The sequence below is a fragment of the Tenrec ecaudatus genome, chromosome 6 (assembly GCF_050624435.1).
Source record: "Tenrec ecaudatus isolate mTenEca1 chromosome 6, mTenEca1.hap1, whole genome shotgun sequence".
Lineage (NCBI taxonomy): Eukaryota > Metazoa > Chordata > Mammalia > Afrosoricida > Tenrecidae > Tenrec > Tenrec ecaudatus.
The window spans coordinates 31,125,494-31,152,925 of record NC_134535.1 but is presented as its reverse complement, the minus strand read 5'-3'; the positions used below and the strand labels follow the sequence as shown (position 1 = coordinate 31,152,925).

General features: G+C 46.8%; 1 protein-coding gene across 1 annotated transcript in view; it reads right to left on the bottom strand.

The window, feature by feature from the left end:
• Positions 1 to 1,678: 1,678 nt before the first annotated feature.
• HAL (histidine ammonia-lyase) overlaps positions 1,679 to 27,432 on the bottom strand; it is a 29,047-nt gene continuing 3,293 nt past the window's right edge. The window contains exons 9-20 of the mRNA XM_075552719.1: positions 25,707 to 25,846; positions 21,139 to 21,186; positions 19,323 to 19,470; positions 18,382 to 18,477; positions 18,235 to 18,293; positions 15,697 to 15,777; positions 11,968 to 12,033; positions 11,727 to 11,892; positions 7,935 to 8,069; positions 3,286 to 3,394; positions 3,127 to 3,196; positions 1,679 to 1,819 (exon numbers count right to left, since the gene is read on the bottom strand). Of these exons, the coding sequence (XP_075408834.1) occupies positions 1,679 to 1,819; positions 3,127 to 3,196; positions 3,286 to 3,394; positions 7,935 to 8,069; positions 11,727 to 11,892; positions 11,968 to 12,033; positions 15,697 to 15,777; positions 18,235 to 18,293; positions 18,382 to 18,477; positions 19,323 to 19,470; positions 21,139 to 21,186; positions 25,707 to 25,846 (1,259 nt within the window). The remainder of the gene's footprint in view (positions 1,820 to 3,126; positions 3,197 to 3,285; positions 3,395 to 7,934; positions 8,070 to 11,726; positions 11,893 to 11,967; positions 12,034 to 15,696; positions 15,778 to 18,234; positions 18,294 to 18,381; positions 18,478 to 19,322; positions 19,471 to 21,138; positions 21,187 to 25,706; positions 25,847 to 27,432) is intronic.

Genomic DNA, 27,432 nt, shown 5'->3' with positions numbered 1-27,432 from the left:
ATGCATGGATTGTGATAAGAGTTGTATGAGCCCCTAATAAAATGTTTTTAAAAAAATCGAAGAATAAAGAGGCAGCATAAGACAATTGAGACATAGTTTATTCCATTTCGACCTTGAGATTCGCTTGAAGGCAATGCCAGTCTCTAACAGAGCCATATGGCACATTCAGCGATGGCAGGCATGTCACTGGGCTGCAGAGGACCAAAGTGGCTGGTGGGGCCCAGCACCCTCCAAGCAGGTGTGAAGAGCAGCCACTGGACTGCGAGTGTCTGCTGGGTCGGTTGCAGCTTATGGGTACCAGTGTAAAGAGTTCTTTGTGTGTGTTCACCTGTCAGCAGGGGATGGCTAAGAACAACTCCCAGGCAGACAGGCCCCTCCACACTTTTTCTGTGGATTGAATTCCCGGAGGCAAGTTTCCTCTTCCCTGGGGACATGTAGCAGTCTAATGAGTGGAAATGCGACTGCAAAACCTATTGTTGGACCCAGTTTAGGGACACAAGCTGGCAAAGGGGCCTGCCCATTTTAATTGGTTACAGCTGGCTGCTGCCATGATCTAAGCCTTGGGAAGCCTAGAAGCCTTCTGACCCATCCTTCACCCACACGGCTACACTTAAGCCTTCCCATAGGTCTGAGCTCTTCAAAACAGATTGGGCAGCCCATCCTAGGGTCTCACCTGACCACCCGCACTCAGGCTTCATCTTAATGATGACTGTTACAGGTGGAGAAGGTGCTTAAGGTTTGCGCATCCAATTTCTCAGCTGTCAAACGAAGGTTGTCTTACTTCGGGTTATTAAGTACTACCATGTGGTATGAACTGGAACCAACTCAGCAGGCAGTGAGTTTTTTGAGTCCTTTTATTTTATATGCAGGATGATATTTGGCAAATATGAGCGACACAGTTCAGAGGTCACTCCAATAACAATCTTTATATTCACGTCTAACTCCTTTCCACATGAAGCCTCTCGATGGCTTTAACCAGAGTCGACGGCGACTCCATGGCAGTGAGTTGAGCTGAGCTGAGTTGGGCTGTGGTCTAATTGCTTAAAACCTCTGGACTTTTTGTACTATAACTTAATAAACAGAAGAAAGAACAAATTACAGGGAAGCGGTGGCTTTAAAAGGGTCATTGGTGAACAGTACATCTAGGGCATTTGTCGCAGGAGAGGGCTTCAAAAGGCTCTTGGGAAAATTCTATTATCTTTTACTTTTATTTCCTCACAAACTTTTCGTAAACTCCTTCATATGAGGGCACTGTACCATTAGCGAAAGAAAGTTCCCTAGTGGAGGGCCTGTCAAAGTACATACAACTATGATTCCTAAGTCTCATGTGTGCAGAAAAAAGTGATGCCTAGGGGTGTCTAGATTTGGATCCATGTACTGTTCAGAGTAGAATACTCAGGTCTCCGGTTACTCTTCTCACCTTTATGAGCTAGAAACCTGTCGATATCATTAAGAAAGAAAGAAGCTCCTGTAATCGGAAAAAAAACCCTCAAAAACCCGGAAAGTCTTGAACCACGATAGTGGTTCCCAAAAGCAGCCATGCTTGTGTTCCCCAGGTAGACGTTAAGCGAGCCGAATCATAGAATAAATTGATCTACCAAAGGAAGTTCTCCGTTCTCTCCCCCAATCTAGTATTGCCAGAAATGTTGCCTGGTCTTCTTATTCATGACAACGCCTGTCAAAGGTCATCAGACTCTGGAATTTTGGTGGCTTTCTTATGTAGAAATTCCAGTGAAAAGGCCGTAGGAGAAATAGGTCTTGATTCTGGAATATGTTCCAACCTGTATTTCTCGATGTATGGAGATGCGACTTCCCAAACCTGAGGAGCAACGAAAGGACAAAGCTGGAATGCTGGAGGGAGACCTGTTTTCCGGTGGCATTCCACATCCATTTCACCTGAAGTCAAAAGCTGACCCCGGCTAGCAGGGTCACGTACAGCAGCTGTTTGCTTGTTTTTAAGTCACGGCACACACAAATGGTGCCAAGTAGTCTTTGGTTGCCTCAACAGCGTTTATCATACAAAGTCCACATTTTTTTTGCTAAAGTTACATTGGCAATTTTCAGCTGCCTACTCTTTCAAAGTACCCACACAAGGAAGGGGGGGGAGAAAGAAAGAAATGCACCCCAGAAGACTGGGGTAAACAGTTAAGAAAGTTCCTGAGAGGGTAGGACATGATGGCTCCTTCTGGCTAACCCCGGACTGATGACACAAAGGCAGGTGCTTGGGTTTCTCTGTGCATCAGTTCTGTATCCTAGGTCTTTGAATATCTGCGTTTTCAGAAGTAGATTAGCAGGCCTTTCTGCACAGGCACATCTGGGTAGATTCAAACTGCCAACCTTTTGGTTCAGTAGCTCAGTGCTTAACTGCTTGTGCCACCCAGCAACAGAGCAGCCTGCAAGGCACCTTCAAGGTGCAACCCACCAGCCACGTGCATGGTTGACACAGCCAGAGGAAAAAAGCAGTTAAGAGAGCCTGTATCTCCCCCAGTGTGAGGCCGGGACACAGCTGAGCACTAAGCTGACTCAAGCAGACTCCTGACCCTTCCCAGTACAAACCTGGGAGAGAGTGGACTTCCCTCCAGGTCCGTGCGGCTACCAGCCCTGGAGGGCGCACTATGATAACAGCGCTAGAAAGAGAAGGGACTTTCGGATGAAAGAGGACGTTCTCAGGGCGGGGGCTAGATGGACCACTCATTCATTTTCTCTCCACGAATATGTATCCCCACAAATCCATTTCTACTTCCAATCCTTGGATACTCAATGTTTGGGTGCAACTTGGATTCTTAGTGGCTTCGCAAGTTGCCTAAGTACCTTGCTGTTCCTTTACAAGAATCGCAGACCCCAAACCAAGCCCACTGCTCCTAGGACCCAGTAGGGCAGGCTAGCCTCTGAGGCTGCACATCTTTAGGGGGGCACACTGCCACATCTTGCTCTCAAAGGGCAGCTCGTGGGCTCAAACTGCTGATCCTGCGGTCAGTGGTCCAATGCTGAACCCACGGATACCACCCGGGCTCCTACAAGAATAGCAAGAAACCAAAGAACATAACTCTGATTCCCGCCCTCCCCGTCCCCCTCTGCTTCCCCTTTAGGACCCAGATCAACGACATCACCGCGTGGTCAGCTTGCCTTCTCCTCCAACAGCAGCCGGTGACCCGCTGCGATGTCTGGGGCCATGAAGCGATCTTTCATCCAGGGCCTGGAGGGGAAGCGCATCAGCCAAAGATTAACGATGGCCAGGCTCCCCGTTCTGAAACTGTACCGTTCCAGGAACAGAATTGTTTGTACCTTACAACAGAGCGCACCAGGTCGTAGACCTTCTCAAGTGGAGTCGTTGTTTTCAGGGGACGTAGAAACTCGATGCCCTGACAGGCTGCAAGGAGCTCAATGGCCAGCACTAAACAAACAAACAAACAAAATGCAGAGAAGATGGCTGATTAAAGGCTAAGCTCACACTTGAGGAAAAATAAGGACATTGAAGTTGTCGGCCATCACCAGCCAGCTAACAGGGGGTTGAGTCTCTATTGAAACTGTCTTGATTTTTGTTGGCCTTGTTTAAAGTTTAAGAGATTTAATCTTTAAAAGGTTGTGTGTTGTTGTTTTTTTTAATCTCTTGGAGGCAATGGTAGGGTGGGCTGAGCAGTGTCCTCCCCAAACTCATGTTTACCCAGAGCGTCAACATGTAACAGGACGTTTTTGGAAACAGGGTCTTTACAGATGTAATGAAAGATCTCCAGATTAACTCATCCAGGAATCAGGGTGGGTCCACAATCCACCTATGCAAGGACCCTGCGATACACCCAGAGGAGGAAGAGGGCCGTGTGAGGGCTGAGGCAGAGGCTGGAGTGCGGCAGCCACGGTCTGAGGCTCTGCCAAGCACACTTGGGATTGACCAGCCACTGAGGAAGGGGAGAGAAGGCTCCTGAGAGCCTTCAGCAAGGCCGTGGTCCTGACGACGTCTAATTTCCCAAACTGTTTACAATCATTTGGTGGTCATTTGGGCAGCTCTAGAAAACTGGCACAAAGGGTGAAGCAGAGAAAAAGGAAGCATTTCCTTGATAGGTTACCAGAAGCCCCAAACAACCCCAAAAGCTACCCACGCGTCAATACCAATGATATCTGCCATTTCCCCCCATTCACCTCCTGAAATCAAAAGGCCGGGGTTGTTTCTTGTTGTGAAGGCAGACAAACAGGAAAGCTACTCAACCTAGAGGTTGAATCCCAGTCCTGTTGAGTAGCCGTGTGCCTTTAGTCAAGATCTTTTACTTCTTGCAGTTTCCTTTCCTTGGCAGTGAAGTTAGGGACTAAAGTGGATGTCAACTTCCTTCCAGGTTCAAACTGGATTCTGTAACCTCATTGCGACCCTGGTGACCTAGCTGCACGTGCCCGCATTGTAAGGCACTTCATAGAGTTAAAAATAAGACGTCAGCTGGGTTAGTCTGTTGTTCGGAGTAGCCACTAAAATGGCCAGGCCAACTTTAATCCCCTAAACGGTTTTCCTAGCAAATCGTGGCATGACAGTGGTTTAATTTTGAGTTATATTTCTATTTTTAAAAAATCTTTGTAATCTGACTAGACCCAAAGCAAAGAAACAAACAAACCCACCGTCGTCAGGTCATTGCTGACTCATAGTGTCTGTGGGCTTCTGAGACTGTAACTGTTTATGGGAGTAGAAAGACCATTCTTGCTCCTTCGTTGCTGCTGGTGCTTTTGAACTGTTGACCATTTGGATGGCAGCCCAATGTGTAACCATTGTACTACCAGGGCTCCAGACTATATCCAGAGTAGAGAAATTTAGATTTCTCAATGTTCCAAGTATCTCTCAAGTTATGGTACATTTAATGAGTTCTTAGCTAAGAAAGGCTATACAAAGACTGTTTTATTAAGAAACTGAGAGATTTGAGAAAGTAACCGATTCCTAGAATTTTCACTTCAATAGGGTTGGGGGGGGGATTTGCCTTTGAAGGCTTGAAATGAGCAAGGCGGAACGCCCCCGTGGGCAGCCTCACTCATGCATGGCTCCTTCGTTGTCTCCTTCCAACCTTGGCGAAGGTTCAAGTGCCAGGTATTTTAGGCTGAAGGGAACAGCAAGACTATAAACACGTTGAGATTTACACAAAGGAGGAAATAGGACACAGTTGTCATCCATCTTGACCAAGGACGGTGAGTGGGGAGTTGGTAAAGGGAAGAGAGCGTCTTAGTGCATAGCTACCCAACATCACTGGATTACACCCTGGCTTATTGCTAAAGGAATGGCTTCATTTCATAGGCTTTTCAAGATTATTACAAAGATCTGATCGAACTACCATACGCTCAACTCACCAAAATTTCAACGAGGAGTCCTGATGGCGTGGTTGGTTATGCATTGGGATGCTTAAGGTCAGCAGTTCGAAGCTACCACTCCACAGGAGAAAGGTGAGGTTAACTACTCCTGTGAAGATTTATAGTCTCAGAAACTCAAAAGGGCAGTTCTACTCTGTTCTATAGGGTACCTCTCTGTGAGTCGGAATGTGCTCAATGGCCGGGAGAATGAGTTTCCATTAGAATACATTATAGGACAATCCTGCCAATCTGTGAATCCATAGGACGGCAGTTCATTTTCTAAAAGCAAGATATCAGCATAGAGGCGGAGTTAAGACCGAGAAGTGGGATTGGATCTTAACGCTGCCATTTACAAACTGTTTGACCTTGGGCAGACCGTGTTATCTCTGCCTTGATTTCCTGAGGGTACATCTCTTCTGGGGCTATTGTGCAAGTTAAGAACTGTAGACACATTATAAATGTCACGTGTCAGGAACGTGCTGCTACCTCAAACGAAGGGCAGTCTGAGAGAAAATAGCAAAGACAGAAAAGTCTGGGAAGCCATAGCTGCAGCGTGAAACACGAAACACATGAGGAAGACCTTCAGTTTCCACGCCTGCAACATGCTATTGAAGGCTCTTTGCGGTCGCTGTGCACCAGGAGCAGTTCTGGGGTCTAAACCAACTGTGCTTCGCGTCATTACAAATGCAAGTTTAGCTGGGTTTTTTCATATGCTTCTTATGCATTTTAGATAAGCTGATATACAATGCAGTCTCATAACCACCTTTCACCTCCAGAAACAAAACCTGAACACATTCTACAAATTTCCAACTTGAAGTAGCTTCTACCATCTGTGGCTATTTGCTTCCTGTTGCGACTACAAGGGCACAGGCGTTGGCTCCAGGGCAGAGAAGGCAGAGAGATGTGGTGGCAGAAGCGAGCAGCTGGAGCACAGGGAGCTTTGTAAGCCACGTGTAGTCAGGGGGCGGGGTTCTGTCTCAAGCGACAGGAAATTAGGGACAAAGTTTCAGTCGTTTAGACTCCAAACCAGGCTCACTGTCACGGAGTCTCTGCCGACTCACTTCAGCCCCAGAGGTCAGAGAAGAGCTGTCCCCATGAGTTTCTGAGACTGTAACTGTTCATGGGAATCAAAGACCCAGTCGTTCTCCCAAGGAGCAGCTGGCTGTTTTGAACTACTGACCTCACAGTTCGCAGCAGTAGGGGCATAGTGTGCTCTAAACCCGGTGGACAAAGTTAACCTTCGTTATTGGTATGGGGACTGCCGAGGAAGAGTAGCGGTCATCCATCAAGGGGACTAGAGAAAAGGAAATGACAGAGGTGCCATCCGTGGCCCGGGGGACGCGCTGATGGATGGGATGTAAAATGTGAGGGAAAGGTGACTCCCTCCGTGTTTGACAAAAGCAAGGTTTCCAACGGAGAGACCACTTCAAGAGTGAACATCAAGAATGCATCATGATAGATACTAAAAAGCATTGATGAGAATGGGGAAAAATCAGACCCTTTGTGCATTGTTGGTCGGGGTGGGGATGGTACCATTTCTTAGGGAAATAGGCAGTTCTTTTAAAAGTTAAACTTAGAGCGATCATTGGACTCAGCAGTTTCGCTCCAAGAGAAATGAAAACATACATCCACGCAAAAATTTGTACACAGACAAGTCATAACATCATTACTCATGATAGTCCAAACGCGGGAGCAGCACGGTGCTCCTCGTCCACATGATGAGTGGGTAAAGGAAACGTCGTATAGCTATATACAAACCCCCCAAACGCAGTGCTATTGAGTGGATGCCGACCCACAGCAGCCCGGTAGGACAGGGTAGCACTGTCCCTGTGAGTTTCTGAGACGGTGACTCTTAATGGGAATAACATCCCCTCTTCCCCAAGGAGCTGCTGGGAGTTTCCAATCGCTGGCGCAAGCAAGTAACGACTCTGCCACCAGGGGTCCCGTGCCGTAGATTGTTAGGACTCAAGGATTTCTTGGCCTGTGCTATGGCACGGGTGCGCCTTGAAAACTTTATGCTATGTAACAGCAGTTGGTGACAAAGTACTCTATGAGTGATAACAGACATACCTGCAGCCACAGAAAGTCTGTTAATGGTTGTCCGGGGATGGAGGAGTTTGGGAGAGGTTAGGAGTAGGGTGGTCGCTGCAGGGTGACATTGATTGTGGCGATGGGTGCCCAGCACTGTGAGAACAAGTATACTGAAAACCACCCTTTGATGGGTGACTTGTAGGACATGTGAATCAGACCTCAACAAAGTCACTCAAGATAAAAAGTGGCACCTCCACTTTGACAGGCATTCTAAAATTCTCATCAAAAGATGTCAAGGCAGCCAGCTCATCAGCTCATTGAGCTCTGCAGAGTGCAATGGTCCTTAACCTTCATGGCGTTTCCGAATCATGTGGGGGGGGGGGAACGCGTTAAAACCCAGGTGGCTCCCTGGCCCCTCCCCCAGGGTCTCCGATCCCTGGAAGGGAAGTCTGAGGACCTGCATTTCTGACACCTTCCCAGGCAACGCTGCTGCTGCCACGGATGGGATGCTGGCTACTGCTCCCACCTCGAGAACCACTGGGCCAGTAGGTGAGACGTGAGGCCTTTCCCTTGGATTGACTGACCTTGCTCCACATGCTCGATGACTCTGAGGGACTTCCTTGCTGCCCAGCCTCCCATAGAGACGTGGTCCTCGGTGGCAGCGCTGGTGGACAGGGAGTCCACGGATGAAGGGTGGCACAGGGCTTTGCTCTCAGAAACTGCAAGAAGTCAGTGGAGGTTGAAGACAGTGTGTTAGGATCAAGTGCCAGCGTTACCTGGGACCGTCCCCGCATGTAACCCATGTGACACGCCGCCCAGGGAATGCCTTCTCCAGGGGCCCTTGGTCTCATTCACGCTCCATGGAATTGGAAGCTACTTTGGGAAACGTAAGCTGGTGGACCAGTTTCTCTCAAAGTAACAGTTTGGGAGGTTCTGGGCTTGGCAGTGCCTGGGATTACTCCCTCCCAGAGATATCTCTCTCCCAATCTCACAGCACCTTCCTACAGAATCAAGCAGCTTTTCAAATGGACCGTCCCTGACAGGGATGGTACTGATCAGCAGTGAGCCATTTCACAGGACCGGTGAGAATGATTCCACATATATAAATAAGCCCATGCTTATTGCTTATTGGGTAATCTGCCTCTGATGGGAAGCTGGGAACCCTAAAATTATAAGGTCAAGTTGAACGTATTCAAAGTGTACTCTCACTAGAGAGTAGCAGGGCGTGGGCGTGGGTATTACAGCCATTTCCCCTGGTGGCAGAGTGGTTACATGCTAGGCTGCCAACTTCAAGGCCAGCAGTTCAAAATTACCACTCCCATAAAGAATTCCGGTCTCAGGAACTTATGGAGACAGCATCAACCCAATGGCACTGAGTTTGTTTTGTTTTTTTTGGGGGGGGGGCAATTTGGCTGGTGGTGTCACCAGACGAGATGGAATTAGAATTCAAGGAGTGGCATTTGGGCACTGAAGCTACGCTCACAGATCTTGGTCAAGAGGCTTTAACCATTTAGGCCATGCAAGGGCAATGCAAGAATATGCCTCTGCTTAAGCCAGAGTTTGATCTGGGTCAAGATATCTCTGGGAGGGAGTAATTCGAGGTACTGCCACACCCAGGGCCTCCCAAACTTTATTGCACATGTGGATGACCTGGTTAATATGCAGAGAGTGATTTTCCAGGTGGAACCTGACTTTCAGCATTTCAACTCCCAAGAGATGCCTGCCGTGTTGGTCCAAAGACCATCCTCGAAGTCGCAACAGCCTCGTTGACAGCATTCCTCCTCCCAACTTCTGAAGCCAGCGAGGTCAGAGCCCTGGCATCTTTTCTCCTCTGTCCTTAACTTCAAGAATGGCTCTGAGCGACGTCTCAGCAGGTTCCACGCTCCTGGGGTTTGTATTCTGAAATGACCTGGAGTGACCCACTCATCCTGGCTCATTGAGGCCTTTCTGGATTTAAGTTACTGAGAGGTCCCAGGGCTCTAATCTGAGGCTTGATAGTAAGCAGGCTGTGATGAGGCATGTTGAGAAAGACAAAGACAAATGACACCCCCCCCAAAAAAAACTATCTTTCTTTATAATGAAAGCAAGCAGACCAGCATCAATAGGCAACTTGGGAAGCAAAACACAGTCTGATAAGGCCTCCTGGTACTCATATGTTCTCTAGAAATCAATGCCCTTCCTCTCTCTCCCCCTCACCACACCAATGTGACCGGCCTCTGCCCTTGAAAGCAAAGCAAACCAAAAATAGCCTCACTGACATCAAGTGTATTCAAGTTCTAGTGACCGCAGGACAGGGTAGAACTACCTCTCTGGGTTTCCCAAACGGCGGCTCTTCACAGCAGTAGACAGCCTGTGTGTCTCCCCTACCCTTTAAAAGGACATTTTAATACGCAAGGGCATGCTCAGGTGGAAGATACAGTAAAGCCTATGAAATCTGTGTAAGGCAGAGACATGTCAGAGAAGGAAAACAAATATTTTCCACTAAAAAGAGAGTGAGAGTTGGTGATGACTGCACCCTATCAAAGGTGGAAATTTTGAGAGATCTCGGAAAACAGAGATGCCGTTGAGCAATGCCGTTGAGCTCCAGCTCTCACAGGTTACACTGTCCTGGGTCTGAGAAAACGATTGATGTAGCTGCTCTTCCTTGGTGATCCGTGTTGACTTTTAGTGAGACACAGGGGAGGAAGGAGTTCTGGGTATTCTAATTAAGAGCAACTAATGTTGATTTCGTGCTTACCATGTGCCAGCACAATTCCAAGGCATCCCAGACATGCCTCATTTAATCCTCACACCAGCCCCACTCATCTCCGCTATACAGAGAAATAAACTGGGGGTTGTCAGCAAGATGAAGAGACTTGCTGGGGATTCAGACCAGAGACCATGCTCTTACCATCGCGCTGTCCTGGATGCAAGGAATGAGGTTACCCAATGAACTCTGGATTTCTGATAACCATTAAGTATGTATTTAGCATATGTCACAAATTATTCACCTTTAAATCCCAATGTAATTGACATTTAGATCATTCCAGTTTAACTGTATTTAGGGTGTCTTCCTGGCAAAGCTATTTGGGGATCAAAACCCCAGGTTCCATAGTAGAGTCTGACTCCTTGTGACCAAAGAGAGCAGAGGAGAATGGTCCCTATGGTGCTCAAGACTGTAGAAGTCTTTCCAGAAACAGATTTGGGTGGGTTGGAATTCCCAGCCTTTCAGTTGACTGCCAAGAGCTTAACGACTGAGTTCTCAGGGCTTCTCCATGTGGGGTAACACTGATTAAAATGAGATCCTCATTGGTAGACCCAAATGAAGACACAAATCAGGAGCTAAAATACCTGGGTAGACTTGAACTTCCAACCTTTTGGCTAGCAGCCGAGGACCACTCAGGGACTTCTACAGTGACATATAATGATAACAGAATAAGGTTATGAATTGGCCATTTTGCTATGGAAATAAATTGGCATCACATAGAAACTTCATCTTTTAAGTCCCACCCTCCCCACAGCTAATCTCAGTTTGAAGAAGATTTGAAAGCAAGAGACAAAGATGCCAATAGTTCATGGTGAAACTGGAGCCAACCGGAACTTTTTAACTTCATATATATTCCATAGATATGCCAACCACTAATACTCACAAAGGAACCCTGGTGATACAATGGTTAATTGCTTGACTGCTAACTGAAAGGTTGATGGTTCAAACCTACCAGCTGCTCTGTGGTGATTTGCTCCTGTAAAGATTTCAGCCTATAAAATCCTTTGGGGTCACCTGATGCTTTCTGATCATTGTGGTTCTTATTAGGGTCTCAGAGTCGATGCTCACTCATCTGGGCCCTAGTATTCTTCGCTCGAGTTACAATAAGTTGGAATCAACTCAACAGCAACCAACCACCCCAAAACCCCAAAGGCTGTATTACAACAGATAAACATGCTGAGAAACCTCAAAGAAAACGGAATTTCAAGACAGCTGATTCCTAACTCGAGATTGTAAGGGGCAGATCAATGACACACCAGGACAGGGAACAACCCCATGGCCATCTACTTCCGAAAACTCAGCCATTAAAAACAGAGCACAGTTCTCCATGGATGCATATGAGGTCGCCATGAGTCCATTTAGCTCGATGGCAACTCTTTCTGTTTAATTAATTAATCGTTTCAGTATAGCATCATCAGATATTTGCTTTTTTTCTGAAAAGAAAGAAAGAGAGAACGAAAGCAAATGGCTGGTGTATTTGTCTTGAGAGAGCCAAGACAAAAGTGGAGGCAGTCAAGTAGGTCAAGAAATGAGATCTTGGTCAAAGACGAACACCATCACTTCTAAGACAGTAACGAACGCCTGTTGGGAGGCAGGTTGGCTTGTGTTGTGGGAGGGGCAGGGGCCTTACCGAGGGCTGCGGCCGTGCAGTGGGCTATCATGAACCCAGAGTTGAGACCCCCTTCAGCTACCAGGAAGGCAGGCAGCTCGCTGAGGGATGGATTACAGAGTCTTTCGATTCTTCTCTCGCTAATTGCTGCAAGTTCATGCACGCCGATGGCCAGGTAGTCCAGGGCCTGAAAGAGTCTCAGTTCAGTTAGCCTATCTTGGGGGGCATTTCCATGGGCAGAAGCGATTCTAAAAAAGCTTACTTTAGCTGGGTATTCACCATGGAAGTTTCCTCCGGAAATAGTCTCTCCTCTACTCGCGAAGACCATCTTTCAGAACAGGTTAAGGTTCGAAGGTAACATTTTCATTTCAGACCACTTCCCGCTTAACTCTTTTCCTAAGCGACACATTTTTCACCTTGGGGTGGCAGCTCTGGTACAAATGTGGGTGGAGCAAAGAGAAAAGGCTTCCCACGAGCAGATGTTGACCTAAGTGCATACAAAAGCATACGAACCTTTACCATGCAGGAAGCTAAAGAAACCCACAGCTTAAGACGATGTTCTCTCATGAGATTGGATTCGCAAACACCATCCCTTTGTGGATTCGGTGCCTAGGACTTGCTCTCAAAAAGTGCATAACCTGAAGCGACGAAGGAGACCAGGACACTGGTTTAAATGTGAATCCTGTTTTTCCCAGTGGGTGCTGTGAGCTCATGCTATTTGGAAGAAAATACTGACTGGAAGACTCCAGGGATGAATAATGTCTGACACAACCAATTTTGAGAAAATATTCAAGCCCCGGGTCAGCTTCTGCAGCAGATGATGACTCACAGGGCCCTGCTACCTATTTCAAGTAGGCGGAAACTTTGATCACGATTGCCACCTTCAGGCATAACTCCATTCTACCAACATTTTACTTAAACCAGCAGGCACCCAACCAAAGGCAGTGACCAACTATCATGCTTGGTTCCAAAGAGCTAATTTTTAGCTACTGAACTAAAATATGTCAACTACCTATTAACTAGACATTGGACAATCACATGGACTGCTAAGCCAAACGTGACAAGCTAGAGAGGAAGGAGGTTACATTTGCTGTCGACAGAACATTTCAAGCCTATCTTGCAGTACAACGCTGTCAGTTAAGGGAAAATAACCATATACCTGCAAAGAGGACCGCTTAGTAAAATTATTATTCAAATTTATATACCAAAGATGAAGAAATGAAAGAATTTTAAAACCAACTTTTGCAGTCCAAGGTTGATGAATCATACAATCAAAATGCAATGAAAATTACTGGTGGTTAGAATTCCAAGATTGTAAATAGGATATGCAGAGGGAAAGCATGGTGCTAGAAGATATGCCTCAGATCACATGATAGAATTTTGCAAGACGAATGACTTCTTCATTGAAAATATCTTCTTTCAACAACACAAATGCCAATTACACCACTGGATCAAGCTGGACGGCATACAATCAAATCAAGAATCGAATCAACCTCATACTTGGAAAGAGATAATGAAGAAAGCCAATACCAGTTGAACGGTGGTTCTGAACCTTCCTAAGGCCATGACCCTTTCATACAGCTCCTCATGCGGTGGTGACCCCCAACCATAACATTAGTTTCGTTGCCACTTCTTAACTGTAATTTTGCTACTGTCATGAATCTGGCGACCCCTGTGAAAGGGTTATTCACCCCCAAAGGGGTTGAGACGCACAGGTTGAGAACTGCTGAGTTAAAAGAAGACCAGAAGCTGGCTGTGGAATAGGCTAGTATCTAAGTTCAATTTGAAGCTGAAAAAAATGGAAACAAGTCCACAAGAGCTAAAGTATGAACTTGATTAAATATCACCTTAATTTAGAGCTCAAAAAAAGAGAGACCAAGATGGATGTCAGAAGAGACTCTGAAATTTACCCTTGAGTGTACAGCAGGCAAAGCAAATGGGAAAATGATGGAGTAAAGACTGAGCAAGAGATTTCGAGGGACAGCTTGAGAATAAAATATTACAGTGAGATGTGCAGGCTAGAGTTAGAACACCACAAGGCATATGAAGAGCATTTCTCAAAGCTCAAAGAACTGGAGAACAAAGCCAAGCCTCGAGTTGTAATATTGAAGGATTCCACGGGCAAAATATTGAATGACATAAGAAGCAGCCAAAGAAGATGGAAGGAATGCACAGAGTGACTACACTAACAAGAATTGGCCAGTGATCAATCACTTCACCAGGGAGCACATGATCAAGAACTGCTGATACTGAAGGATAATGTGCAAACTGCACTGAAGACACTGGCAAAACACAAGGCTGTGATATTTCAACACAAAAGTGAAATCCTGGAAGTATTCACTCATCTATCCCAAGAAATTTGGAAGACAGCTACCTGGATATTCAGCTAGAAGCTATCTGTATTTGTGCCCATCCCAAAGAAAAATGATCCAACAGAATGCAGAAAGTATTGACTGATATCATGAATACAACACATAAGTAACATTTTGCTAACGATAATTTAAAGACGTTTCAGCAGCATATCAACAGAGAACTGCCAGGAATTCAAGTTGAATTCAGAAGAGAATGTGGAACAAGGAATTTCTTTCTGGATATCATATGGATCTTGGCTGAAAGCAGGTAACACCACAGATGTTTACTCGTGTTTTATTGACTATGCAAAGACATTTGACTCCGTGGGTCCTTACAAATTACAGATAACATTGTGAACAAAGGGAACACCACAATACTTAATTACAGTCACACGAAACCTGGACATAGCTCAAGAGGCAGCTGTTGGAACAGAACAAGAGGATGCCACGTAGTTTAAACTCTGGAAAGGTGTGTGTCCAGCTTCTAAACTTTCATCTTATTCAATCTGCATGCTGAGCAAACAATCCAAGCAGACGGGCTAGCTGAAGAACTCTGTATCAGAATTGGAGGAAGGCTTATTAAACTGATATTCAAATGACACGACCTTGCTTTCTGAAAGCAAACAGAACTTGAAGGATTTGCTGCAGCCGATCAAAGACTATAGACTTCAATATAGATGACACTTGAACAAGAACAGAATGCAAACAAAACCAAACAAACCCCTCACAACGGACCAGTAAGCACCATCATAAGCCAAGACAAGATGGCCCTGCGCTCAGCCACAGCACTAAGGAGAGTGGAGCTCCACCTCTGAAAAATGAAAGTGCTCTTACTATTGTCTTATATTATAAATATGGTAGTGGGGAGTTTTCAAAGGTCCTATCAGAAATGAAGACATGGGGAGGCCGTTACTGCTTGATCTTTGCTTTGGCAAGTGTTAAAAGGTTGCCTTTGCTTATGGAATCATGACATCACTCCAACTGGGAGGCTTGCAGAAACATCAGCTTGCCCAATCTCACTGGTGTTGGTGAAATGGGGGCGAGAGTGTCACTGGGTCATTTTTGAAAGCATAGTATGTTAAACTCAGAACCCAAAGCCTCAGTTCACTGGGCTGCTTCTGCCATTTACCAGCTATGACCTGAAGAAGTCACTTCACCGCTGAGCCTCATAAATTGGAATAACTGAATTGAGATCTATACAAAATAATCCCCAAACAAAAGTAATAGTTCAATTACCACATAGATTGCTCCTTGGCCTTTTGGCTAAGAGCAAGTATAAAATTACACTTGAAGGTAGAATTCCACACAAACAGTCCCCTATTTCCTGCATATGTGAATGACAATGACCCACACGTCATTGGAAATTTTGCACATCTTATCACGTGTGATATGTGGTGCATACAATGTTGTAGTCCATAATGTGTTCATTCTATCATTCTCATGCTCATCTACAAAAATAAACAAAGATCAGATTTGTACCGATACTGATAATAAAATTCAATGAAAATAAAAACTAAACTAATCAAAGTGGTGTCAGACTTATAAGAGGACCAATTTACAAAAGAGTGCTTTTTAAATGAAACCCTGTTACAAAGCTGGGTCCACATGCAATTACAATTCAGCAAACAATCAAAGGATACAGGATTATCTGTTGCACTGTTAATTTCTGTGGCAATGATGTTCTTCACGAATGCTATTGTATCATTCACCACACCGTGAACCTAAAATATAATCAAAATCAGATATATGGCCAATCGAGTCTCTACAGTGTATTCTCTTAAGTAGCAATATTCGTACAAAGTAATAGCTTTGGTCTTTCTGCAGGAAGTGGTTTGTCTTTATAACTATTAAAATCATAGCTTCTTTATTTGGAAGTTGGAGATGATTTTATTATCAATATTCTGGAGGTTCAGAGAGATGGATTAGAATCAATTCCTTATAATATGAGTCCCCATTAGATCAGTCTATAGAATACAGCATCGTGTAGGAGAAAGAATGACAACTTTCAGACATTAGGAACACTTACCGTATGTACTCGAATATAAGCCGATCCGAGTATAAGCCGAGGTACCTAATTATTACCTGGGAAACCAGAAAAACTGATTGACTCGAGTATAAGCCTAGGGTGGGAAATGCGGGATGTGAATTAACACAGATGCCAGAGGGGAGAGACGGAGCGCAGCCACAGACACATCCTTACCAGTTCAGCTGCCTGTGTAAGTGAATCACTATGGGCGCTTCTGCGAATTGGAGCCGCCCACGTCATAGGACAGGTCTGATTGGTTAGATGTGAGTAAACAAACATTCAAAGCCCTGCAGCGTCAGGGGGGCTTTGAATGAACAGCGGAGGAACGGCAATCACCCACAAGATGTTACACCTCTCTGGGGTACCACTGTATAAGCTGAACCCCAGTTTTTCAGCACATTTTTTGTGTTGAAAAACTCGGCTTATACATGAGTATATACAGTAATTCCTGGCTATTAGCAGGGCTTGGGTCGATTACTTACATTTATAATGGTAACAGAAAAGGACTTAGAAAATAGATGAAAGTAGCTACTTTCCAACTTGATAAGTAAATAAGACAATTTAAATGAACTCTTAGGCAAGACACACAGAAATCATTCAGATGAAAGCTATATCCAAGGAGGTTAAGTTTAAGAAGTCTGCAGGGTGCTGTGCTGGAAGGTATTCACGAATAAGGCAGCCTCTCTGATAGAAGTGACTTGCTCTAACGCAGTGACCATCTTCCAGATTCCCTCGGAAGTAAAGGAAGTCAAGGTCTAGTAAGCTACTTCGGTGCCTCAGTTTCTCACCTGCAAAATGGGAGTCAGAGTACCTATCACATTCACACTTGAAGCACTGATGGCTCTGTGGGAGAATTCCCATCTCCCAGGAGGAAAACCTGAGTTTGAATTCTAATACCCCTCATGTACCTCCACCACCTGTTAGCCTAGCGGAGGCTTGTATGTTGCTGGGGCACTTCTAGACCAAGACAGACCCCCAAAACAGGCCTGGTGAACTCCTCCTGAAAATCAGCCAGTGAAAACTCTGGATCTCAGCAGAACATTACCTCCCCAACCAATCACAGAGGTGACTGGGCAGTGCTTTGTGTCATTGTGCCACGCGTGGGGCAGCTAACAATCCCAGCATCTCAGGGTTGGGGGCTTAGATGAGTTAACACAGGATGATATTTAACATGGTGCCTGTGTTCATATATAAAGACATAATATAAACATAACAAAGCCAAAAATGCTACCCATGATCATGGAGTCAGCTGGGCCCCATAGGACTGAGCACGGCTGCGGCACAGGGTTTCCCGGGCTGTAATCTTTACAGACTCGGACTGCCACATGGCTTTCCTAGGCAGCTGCAGCTAGAATGGAAAGCTGATCTTTTGGAAATTCATCTACATAGAGGTTTTCCATCTATTTTCTGAGTAAGCTACCTAGAACAGAGAATGCAAGATAAAAGAAACTGAGGCTGTTGAGTGTCTTACTTTCATGCCTTCCTATTGTTACACTCTAGGCAGCCTGGGAGTGGGCTGAGCGCCAGGACTCGTCCTCTTTTAAATCCTCATTCATTCTTCATTCAACTAATTGCTAATGTCAGATGGCATGGCTCTGAGGTAACGAACTGTGACATCTGTCAATACTGGATGCCCCAGTTGATCTGCACTTGTAATTTGCATGAAGCCCTTATATAGTCATGTATAATGGTAGTCTATCTGACTAGCGAATGCAGATAAGGCACCACCAGGGAGGTGCACTTGAATTTGGAAATAATACAAGGAGATTTTCCTGTAACCATGCCTGACTGGCTGATTCAAATTCTGCCTTTCACAGGGAGTACCAGTAAAACTCCATGAGCCGGTTCCCAGGGCAGTATTACGGAGATTTTAAAGTATGTAACACAGCAGCTCAGCTCCGGACGCCTCTGATGCGGGAGCTGAACAAAGCATTCCAGGGAAGGTCGACAGCTTGCCAGAAAGAAGAGAAACCACATAGATTATATTCATAAGTGCTCCAGGGAAGCAGTAACGAGATTTGGATTTCACTTGGCCTGCTACCTGATTCCCTAGGGCCATCCTCTGCGTTGATTTCCTCCCTGAGATGGGCATGGGTGGGAGGGGTGGCGTGGGAAGAATGCTGGTTGGCTTTTGTTTGTTTGTTTTTTTTACCTGTGGACAGCAGCGCAAGGTGTATGCGTCTTGGACACGATCACAAAACCGGTGGCTTTCTACGGATGAGATGAGACAGGGACGCGTCACTGAACCTTTCACTAAATATGACACCCAATCTCCTCACTGACTTGCAGACGTCCAGACCTGCTATTTCTGATGGGTGATGATCAGAGTCCAAGAGTGACCGAAAGCGAAAAGCCACTTCGATTTGCCCGCGATGAGGACGGACAGCATGGATGTCTACAATAGACAAAGGAGGGAAAGGTCAGTTTTCCCCCTCTCTCTTATGTTCTTCATTTTAAATCGATATTTTAGAGAAGGCGAGCGCTTTGTTATATCAGAAAAAAAACCACGGGAGATGACTTCAGATGATCCTGAGCTGCTGCCAGGGTCGGCAAAAGGCCCCGTCACTCACACCGAGAAGCTTCACTCCCAAAGCAAACCTCTCCTTGCTGACTTTATGCCTCCCACTTCAAATGTGCGAGGACAAGCTATGCGTTGAACCCGCTGGAAACTCAACTCAACACAACGTGCCTGGCCTTAAATGACTTCGGCAGATCCTAGGAGAGAACTCCGCCAGAGGGTTCAAACAGTTCACGGGAAAATGGAATTCCAAGAGAATGGAATTTTCCCACCCACTTTTTAAAAAACCCTTCTCCCCTGGGAACCCAGTTTAAGTCATTGTTCTTATAAAATTAAGGAATCTTTACAGTGCATCACACATTCCACGGGTTTCTCTGCTCTAGCTCTTCTATCCCAATTCGCCCGATCTATCCTAACTGTAAAATCCCTTAGACGGACGCCTCAGGCAACAAACACATAGTGTGGTGCGCTGAACTTGGATGATCCGGGGTAGGTGATTTAACGCTAGGGGTCCGTTTCTGTTTGAAGATGTTTCTTTCAAGGACCCCGAGTGGCAAAGCTTAGGAGAAGCTGTCGTCAGGTGGAGCATGCCACAGGCCCTTGGATTTCTCCCCTTCTTCCCTTCCACCCCCCCCCCCTGCTCCCCCAGCCATCCTTTGACCATCCCACCCCGCCAGCTTCTGGTTGGATGAATAGCGATGGAAGAGAAGATCCTGGCTGACCAGTGTCGAAGGCTTTGGTGGTGCCTTTGAGCACTTCCAAGGTCAGGGCTGCCACGATGTCCGCCTGCCGGGCAATAGCACTAGCTCTCTGTACGGCTTCGCAGCCCAGGGAGGTGATCATCTGCGTCCCATTGATGAGTGCCAGGCCCTGTGGGGAGAGATATAGAAGCTTCCTGATGCATTGATGTTGCAGTACTTCCTTTCATAAGGGAAAACCCAAGCCAGCTGGGTGGACTGTCTGTTCATTTTTTCCCCTAAAGCTCTGGGCAACTCAACTCAGCTCACTGTCATCAAGTAGATGCCGACTCATAGTGGCTCCATAGCACCAGATACAACTGCCCCTGTGAGTTTCCAAAGCTGTAACTGCTTACAGCAGTAGGAAGCCCCATCTTTCTCCTAAAGAGCTGGCTGGTGGTTTCAAACTGTGGACCTTGCAGGTCACAGCCCACTGGGTAACCACTATGCCACCAGGGCTCCTTGAGTGCAGGGCAGTCATATTTATTTAAACACTTGAGACCTTAAGTGCTGTCCTCCGCGAAAGGGTTAGCACAGATCTGGCAAATGTATTATCTGTATGGCGCCCCATTCTTAGGCACACCTGGGAGTGTACTCAGTTGCTAACCAAAAGGTTGGTGGTTCAAGTCTACCTCACTCACTGCCATTGAGTCTCTGCCAACCCACAGTTGGCATAGGACAGGGTAGACCTCTCGCTGTGTGTTTCCGAGTAGAACGCCTCATCTTTCTCCTGTGGAATGGCTGGTGGATTTGAACCCTGAACCAAGCCGTGCTCCTCCAGGTCTACCTCACTCACTGCCATCTAGTTGACGGTGGCTCGTGGCGACTCCATGGGACCGGGTAGAACTGCCCCTGTGAGTTTCCAAGACGGGAACTCTTTGCGGGAGTTGAAAGCCTTTCTCCTGTGGAGTGGCAGGTGGGTTCATACTGCTGACCTTGCAGTCCGCAGCCCAATTTGCAGCCACTATGACCCCAGGCCTTCTTACCTGAAACTGAAGCCTCGCAAACCGTGCTCGGCCAGAGCTCAGTTGTACTCTGACACACGTGGTCGCCATGAGTCAGAGTACACTCCGTGTTGTTGTTAGGTGCACTGCGTCTATTCTGACCCAGAGTGGTCTTACGCACAACAGAATGAAACACTGCCCTATCCTGTGCCCGCTTCACAATTGTTCCCATGCTCGAGCTCCTTGCTGCAGCCATGGCGCCACTCCATCTCTTTGAAGGCCTTCCTCTTTTCTGCAGCCCCTCTATGTAACCAAACTTGATGCCCTTCTCCGGGGACTGGTCTCTCCAGTGGTCTCTCCAATGGCAACTGGTTTATGCTGCGTCTGATCTAAACACATCTCCTGGGTGGATCCCTGCAGAGCCTCTGATGGGCAGCAGCCCTGACCACATGCTCACGCGTTTACACTCTGCACAGCTGTACAGAGGTAAAGAGAAACGGTCAAGTTGGAAGGGAAGAGTAGGACATATGGGAATAGGGCTCTAGAGGCTGCAGGTAAAAGACAAAAGCAACTTCCGGTGTTGGGGGAAGGGAGTATGTACTGGTCCCTCATCCCAGCATGGGATCTCCATGCCCTCCTATAAAATCAAGCTCCAATTACATCCAGTCACTGGGTCCTTCTGATCTATCTGGTTTCCAAGGCGGAAACTCTTCGTGGAAGGGGACTACCACATCTTTCTCTCACAGAGGGGTGGATGGGTTTGAGCCACTAACCTTCCGGTTAGCATCTATCTGGTACTTTAACTGCTGTGCCCCCTGGCTGGCTATTAGGAGCCAATTGTCCTTCCACTTCCTTACCTCTTTTGGCTTCAAAACAACTGGTTTTAACCCATGGGCTTGCAGGACCTGTAGAGGGATTAAAACGATAACAGCACTGAGCAAAGCAAAGTTCTAATTTCACATGAAACGCACCAAAAGGTTTAAACCCAGGGTTTTAGAAAAGATTAGAAATACACGAATTGGCTCTGTTCACGGTCTCTAGCGTAGTCTTTAATTTTTACTTCGGTCTGAAAGCAATTTATCTTTTGAATGCATTTTGTATTTTAACAAGCCATGGGCTCTATTTCCTTCAGAACAATGTAGGAGTCCCAGTGATGCAATGGTTCAGTGCTCAACTGATAACCAAAAGGTCAGATGTTCCACTCCACCGCACAGTGACCCTGCAGGACAGAGTAGAGCTGATCTACAGAACTTCCAAGGCTATAAACCTTTGTTTGTTTGTTTGTTTGTTTGTTTATCTGAACATACTTTAAAAAGTTTTATTGATATAAATTCACATATCATACACTTCCATAGGTAAGCTGCTTTTTCAAAGAGTTGTAAATACATTATCACAATCAGTTCTAGTGCACCCTCCCCCTTCCCAAATTCATTATTCACTCCTCGATTCCCAACATTGTAAATTTTCCTGGAAGCAGGCTGCTCCATCTTTCTACTGTGGAGAGCTGGGGAGGTTGAACTGTCAACCTTTCAGTAGCCTAGCACTTAACCATGAAAACAGCCACTGTATACAAAGGCTCACTGAGTCAGAGTTGACTTGATGGTCCACAAGAAAATCAGGTCCACCTTAGGGTCATATCTTTTACACCCCCACCCTTTCTTGGAAGAAGCCTGGGCTCCCCACACCCGCCCACTCTCCTGCCTTCAGAGGCTGACTAAAAACTCCCTCCACCCTCATTCGCGCTTATCTACACACTGGCACCTCCACCTGCACTTAGTGTTGCTATGGTGCTTGAAAGTCAAACACCAGCGGGATAACCCCTGGTGGAACTGGTTTCAGTGGAGCTTCCAGGCTTAGGAAGACTAGGAAGAGGAGCCTGGTGGCCTCCTTCCAACGATGAGCTGACGAAAACCCTGTGGACCATGCAGGAGAACACCGATAGAGTGCTAGAAGCTGAGCCCCGTAGCTTGAGAGGCTTCGAGGTACACGGTGGCTGCAACAATGAACTCAGATTTGCCGCTGGCCATGGAGATGGTGTAGGACTGGGCAGTGTTTGATATGTGAGGTTGCTCACTTGACGGCCACTAACGGCAACAAGAAAAAGCCCTGCCATCCTGAGTGAGGCTCCTCGCTTGCACAACAAGTGGGTAAGCACCTGTGAAGAGCATGTTATAGGTCAAGTAATTAGAAACAGACTTCTGAGCAGCAAGGGGCAGACTGATCATCCCTAAAATACAAGAAGTAAAAATCGTCCCTAAGTCAAAGCCCCTTAGTGGAGGAAGGAAATGCCTTTGGGTTTGCACTTGGCTGCTGACCCCCCACTGCTGTCTAGTCAATTTCAACTCATAGTCACCCTTAAGGACAAAGTAGAAGTGTCCCATTGGGCTTCCAAGCTGCAAATCTTTCTGGAAGTAGACGGCTACTTATTTCGCCCATGGAGCGCTGGTGGATTTAAACCACTGACTTTTTCCATTTGCAGCCAAGTGCTTTAACTAGCCCTGCCGGTGTAGTGGGTTATGTATTTGGGCCAGTGAGCCCAAAGTTAGTAGTTCGGAACCACTGGCTGCTCTGTGGGAGATAGATAAAGCAATCTAATTCCCATAAACAATTACAGTCTCAGAAAGCCACAGGGGTTTCGACCCTGTCCTATAGAGTCATAAGTCAGAGTCAACTCAAAGACAGCGACTTGTTTGTTTGTTTGTTTGTTTTAGTTAACCTAAAGATAGGGACGGGTCAAATCTGTTAATCTGCTTCCTGAGAAAACCCTGTGGAATAGTTTTCCTCTGTAAGACATGGTTCACTATGAGTCAAAATCGGATTGATGGCAGCTAACAACAAGGAGCCCTGGTGGCATAGTGGGTTACACCTGAATCTGCTAACTGCAAAGTCAGCAGTTCAAACCCCCACCAGACCCTCTGCAGAAGAAATGAGGCTTTCTGCTTCAGTAAGGATTTAGTCTCAGAAGCTCAAGAGTAGTTCTACTCTACCTTATAGAATTGCTATGAGTCCGAATTGAGTTGATGGCAGTCAGACTATTTTTAAAATTATTTTTTAACAACCACATGGAAGAAAAACATATATATATATATATATATATATATATATATATATATATATATATATATATGCCAAGCCCATTGTTGTCAAGTCAATTCCAACCCTAGCTAGGGTTTTTGAGATTTTAAATCTTTATGGGAGCAGTCTCATCTTTTTCCTGAGGAGTAGTTCATGCCTTTTAGTCAGTAACCCAATGTGTAAACCGCTCTGCCACGAGGACTCTGTGGAGAAGAAGGGAAGTTAAGACAGAGACAGTCAGAACCTTTGACTAAGTCAACTGGACGGGTTTGTTCGAGTACCTTGCCATCCCATACTCTGTCCTGGGTGCTGCCTCAGAGACAGGGGACATTTCCCTTTGGGTATAGGATTGGAGGCGGGGCAGGGAGTGGAGGAAAAATATAAAGGCCGACGAGCCGAGAGGCAATTATAGTGATAATGTGTTAAGTGGGCCAGGACGTAGATACTGTAGAAAAAGATGCTGTGAGAAGACAGAAATCAAAATCCTCACTGCCATCCAGTCCATCCCAACGCACAGAGCTCACATAGGGGTTTCTAAGACAGCCTCCCTTTTCTCCCCGGGTCGGAACCTGCAACCTTGCACTTCATGCCTAACCCACAGCGCAGTGAGAGAGCACAGCGAGGGGCACAAAGGACATGGGGGTGGAGAACAGGACCAGAGAAGCAGAGGGAGAAGCTTCCCAGAGGATGTATCAGAAAGAGAAGCAGGAGTGAGCCTAGGGCCTAGCACATCACATCCCAGCTACAGAAATTACCTCGCTCTGTAACGTAAAACCCTGCAGGGAGGGATTATACGGGGTTACACAACTGGTAACCCAGTGAGTAACTTTAGGCCGCTAAGCACAAGATCAGTAGTTTTAAAGCACCAGCTGCTCCTTGAGGGGAAAGGCAGGCATACTACTTCTGTAACAAGTTGCAGCTTCGGAACCCCACAGGGGCGGTTTTACCCTACCGCATGGGGTCGCGATGAGTGGGAATTGACTTGGCGGCAGTGAGTGAGAACATGACAGATCAGATTCCTGCCAACCACTTCCACTCGGGTGCTATCCTTCAGCAACGGGAGGCCGTGCGGGTTTTAACTAGGACATGCTTAGACTTGCCGCTTAGGAAGGTCCGGTTGAGGGGGCTAAGTGGGAGGAGGGGGATCTAGAACCTACATCCCTTAGTGTTTCCTTCCTCCCTGGTCCTCTGCCACTTGACGTACTGTTTGGGGCTCCCCCTGAAATTGATCTGCGACAGCACACTGCATGATGCTGTCACTCAAGTTGGAGATAGATGAGGAAAACCTTAGAGCTTTATCAAAACAAGCCTTTTGGATGAGCTGCCAGGGCGGGAGCTCGGGGGAAGGAAGTCTGCTTTCCAGAGGCCACACAGTAAATTCTGCCCAGTGAGACCACCGGCTCCTCCTAGTGTGTGTGACACCCCCCCCCCTCACTGCTCGTGCTGGCTGGGTGTTAGGTATAGAACAGATCTCTGGGGTTAACGCCAGCTATTGCTAGTGTCATCTGGTTGGCCCCAACTGAAGGTGACCCACACACAATGGTCCTGCAGCCATCCCTGTGGTTGTGGATCCAGTCATTGTGATCCACGGGGTTCTCATTGGGTGAGTTTTTGAAGTGGATCACTGGGCCTTTCTTCCTAGTCCGTCTGAGTCAGGAAGCCCCGCGAAGCCCATACAGTCTCATAGCTGTACTCAGCCTCCACTGACGGAGAGATGGGTTGTGAATGGCATGCATGCGGGCTGCTGGCCAAGAATCAAACCCGGGTCTCTTTCAAGAATGGTGAGAACTCCGCCGTGAGCCAGCACTGCCTCAGTTCCCTAGCAGTGACACCTTTTTGCCAGGGTCATCCTCAAGCCCAGAGAGCCGACAGTCTGGCAATGAAAGGCTCAAACCTAGCAACGGCTGCAGGAGCAGGCGTGCTCTAGGCATACGGTCATGATGAGTCGGGACCAACTCAGCGCCACCTAGCCCGAGTCTCTCTCCTCTGACTGTTATGAGGATGAAATGGTAAATCATAGAGAAGAAAGGAGGCCTGGTGGCACAGTGGTTAAACACATGGCTGCCAACTGAGGAGTTCGTGGTTCGAGCCCACCAACTTCTCCATAGGAGAAGACGGACCAGACTGTGTCTGTAAAGATTTTCAGCCTTGGAAACCCTATGAGGCAGGTCTACACTGCCCTGAGTTGAGTTGATGGTAATGAGTTTAGTTTTGGGGAGCGGGGAGGGGGAAAGTGGGGACATGGTGATTCATGAGGATTAGGTGATTAAGTGTAGCCAGGGAGAAGCCTAGAGAAAGGGCTCCAGGAGGTCAAGTGAACAACAGATGGAAGTTGTGATTCGTGCCTTACATATTTAGCGTCGGCCCAGCCGCTCTTGGGAGACCACATCTTCCCTTCTCCGATGAGCCCAAGGGCCAGATGAGAGAGGGGGGCCAGGTCTCCACTGGCACCAACCGTTCCTTTCTCGGGAACATAGGGCAGGCAGGAGGCTAGGAGAGAAGGAGGCAGCGTCATGTCACAACCTCATCCCCACAGGCCTCCTTTTGCCCTCACCCACCTCCCAGACGCCACCTGGCATAGAATCCAGAGGAGAACTCATCCCTCCAGCCCAGCAATGAGTGCTTGAGAGCCCTGGCCGCTGCTGTCCGAAGAGAGGGAGGGGGAGGAAGGGAGAGAGGATAGGTGAAGGCAGTCAGTAGACAAAGTCTTCAAAATGTACCCTTTCCAATTTGATCCAAAACTTCAGCCTCTAGAAATGTTAGCAATGTGCCTGAAAGGCTTGATGAGGAACTGACGGCGGTTCGTGACAGCCTTGTTCATAAGAACAAAATGTTTGAATAAATAAAACACTGAGGTAACTGACGTGACTAGACAGTCTAACATCACTAAAAGCTGGGGAAGAATGTTTGGAAACGTGTTTGCACTACAGAGGAAATATTATAGATGCAATATTATAGGAAAACAATATAAACTGTTCTAGAAAGTGTTAATGGGTTCCCTTGGGAGATGAAGTTAAAAACAACTTAGCCTCTTTTTTTTTTTTAAGACTCGTAGTCACCTAGTTGCATTTCAAATGAGTTATTAAAAAGGTAGGCTTCATTTTGCGGTCGTCTGATCGAACTCCAGATACCAACTGTGAGTCGTGGCTGTAGGAACCAGCAGTGCCATCCACGGCCAGCCCCCAGACCACGGCTCCTCTGGGGGAATTCTCAGAGCCCCACGGCCCCCCTGGGGCGCCTTAGTCTCACCCATAAAACACAGATGGGCTCAAGGTCAAAGTTGTGCTAGCTGAGCTTTTAAGCGAAGCAGACCAAGGTGGGAGAAAAGAATGAGACGTTGACCTCCTACAGGTGTGTTTAGCATGACCCTACAGGCTGTTCACTCACACGGATATCCGCCAAGTGGCAGAGTCACAGTTCCATTATCCATAGCACGAGGGGTTGTACACTCTCTGACTCCCTGGCTCTTTCTCTTCTCTCCTTCCCGCAGAGAGTCGGAGAGGCTCTGCTGACCTAGAAATGCTATCGTAGACTGAGACAAAGCAGTAGCCTCCCAAGCATTTCAAATCTGATCGTATCTCAAGAAGTATTCCCGCTCTTGGGTTATTACAGGAAGTATTACAGCTCTGTGGAGCTCAGCTGCATATCTGCTGAGATCTGGCTTTGGAGTCACAAGCTAGTCACCACCCTCTTGGCAATTCTGTTTTACCTATGCACGGAGTTGGATATCAATGTTTCCACTCTAGGGCGCATTGGGTCCAGGTTACAAGGCACCAACCAGGTCTACTGAGGCAGTCTTTGGGGTGGACGCTCAGAAATCATTATGCCCCCCAGATAATTGAACACTCCACTAACCACTTTCAAGGACCCCCTGGATCAATGGTTCTCTTTACTCCTGCATTTAAGGCCAGACTAAGGAACTATATTATAGATGCAAATTGCTAAGTGAGGGGCGATGTACAGTGGTTGGGAGTAAGTATCCCTGTTCCACTCGTTCCATCTCTAGCTATTCTTCTTGTCAAGGTCATCTTCCATGTACCTCAATTATTTTGTATCTTTTTTCTTAATCTCAGCCA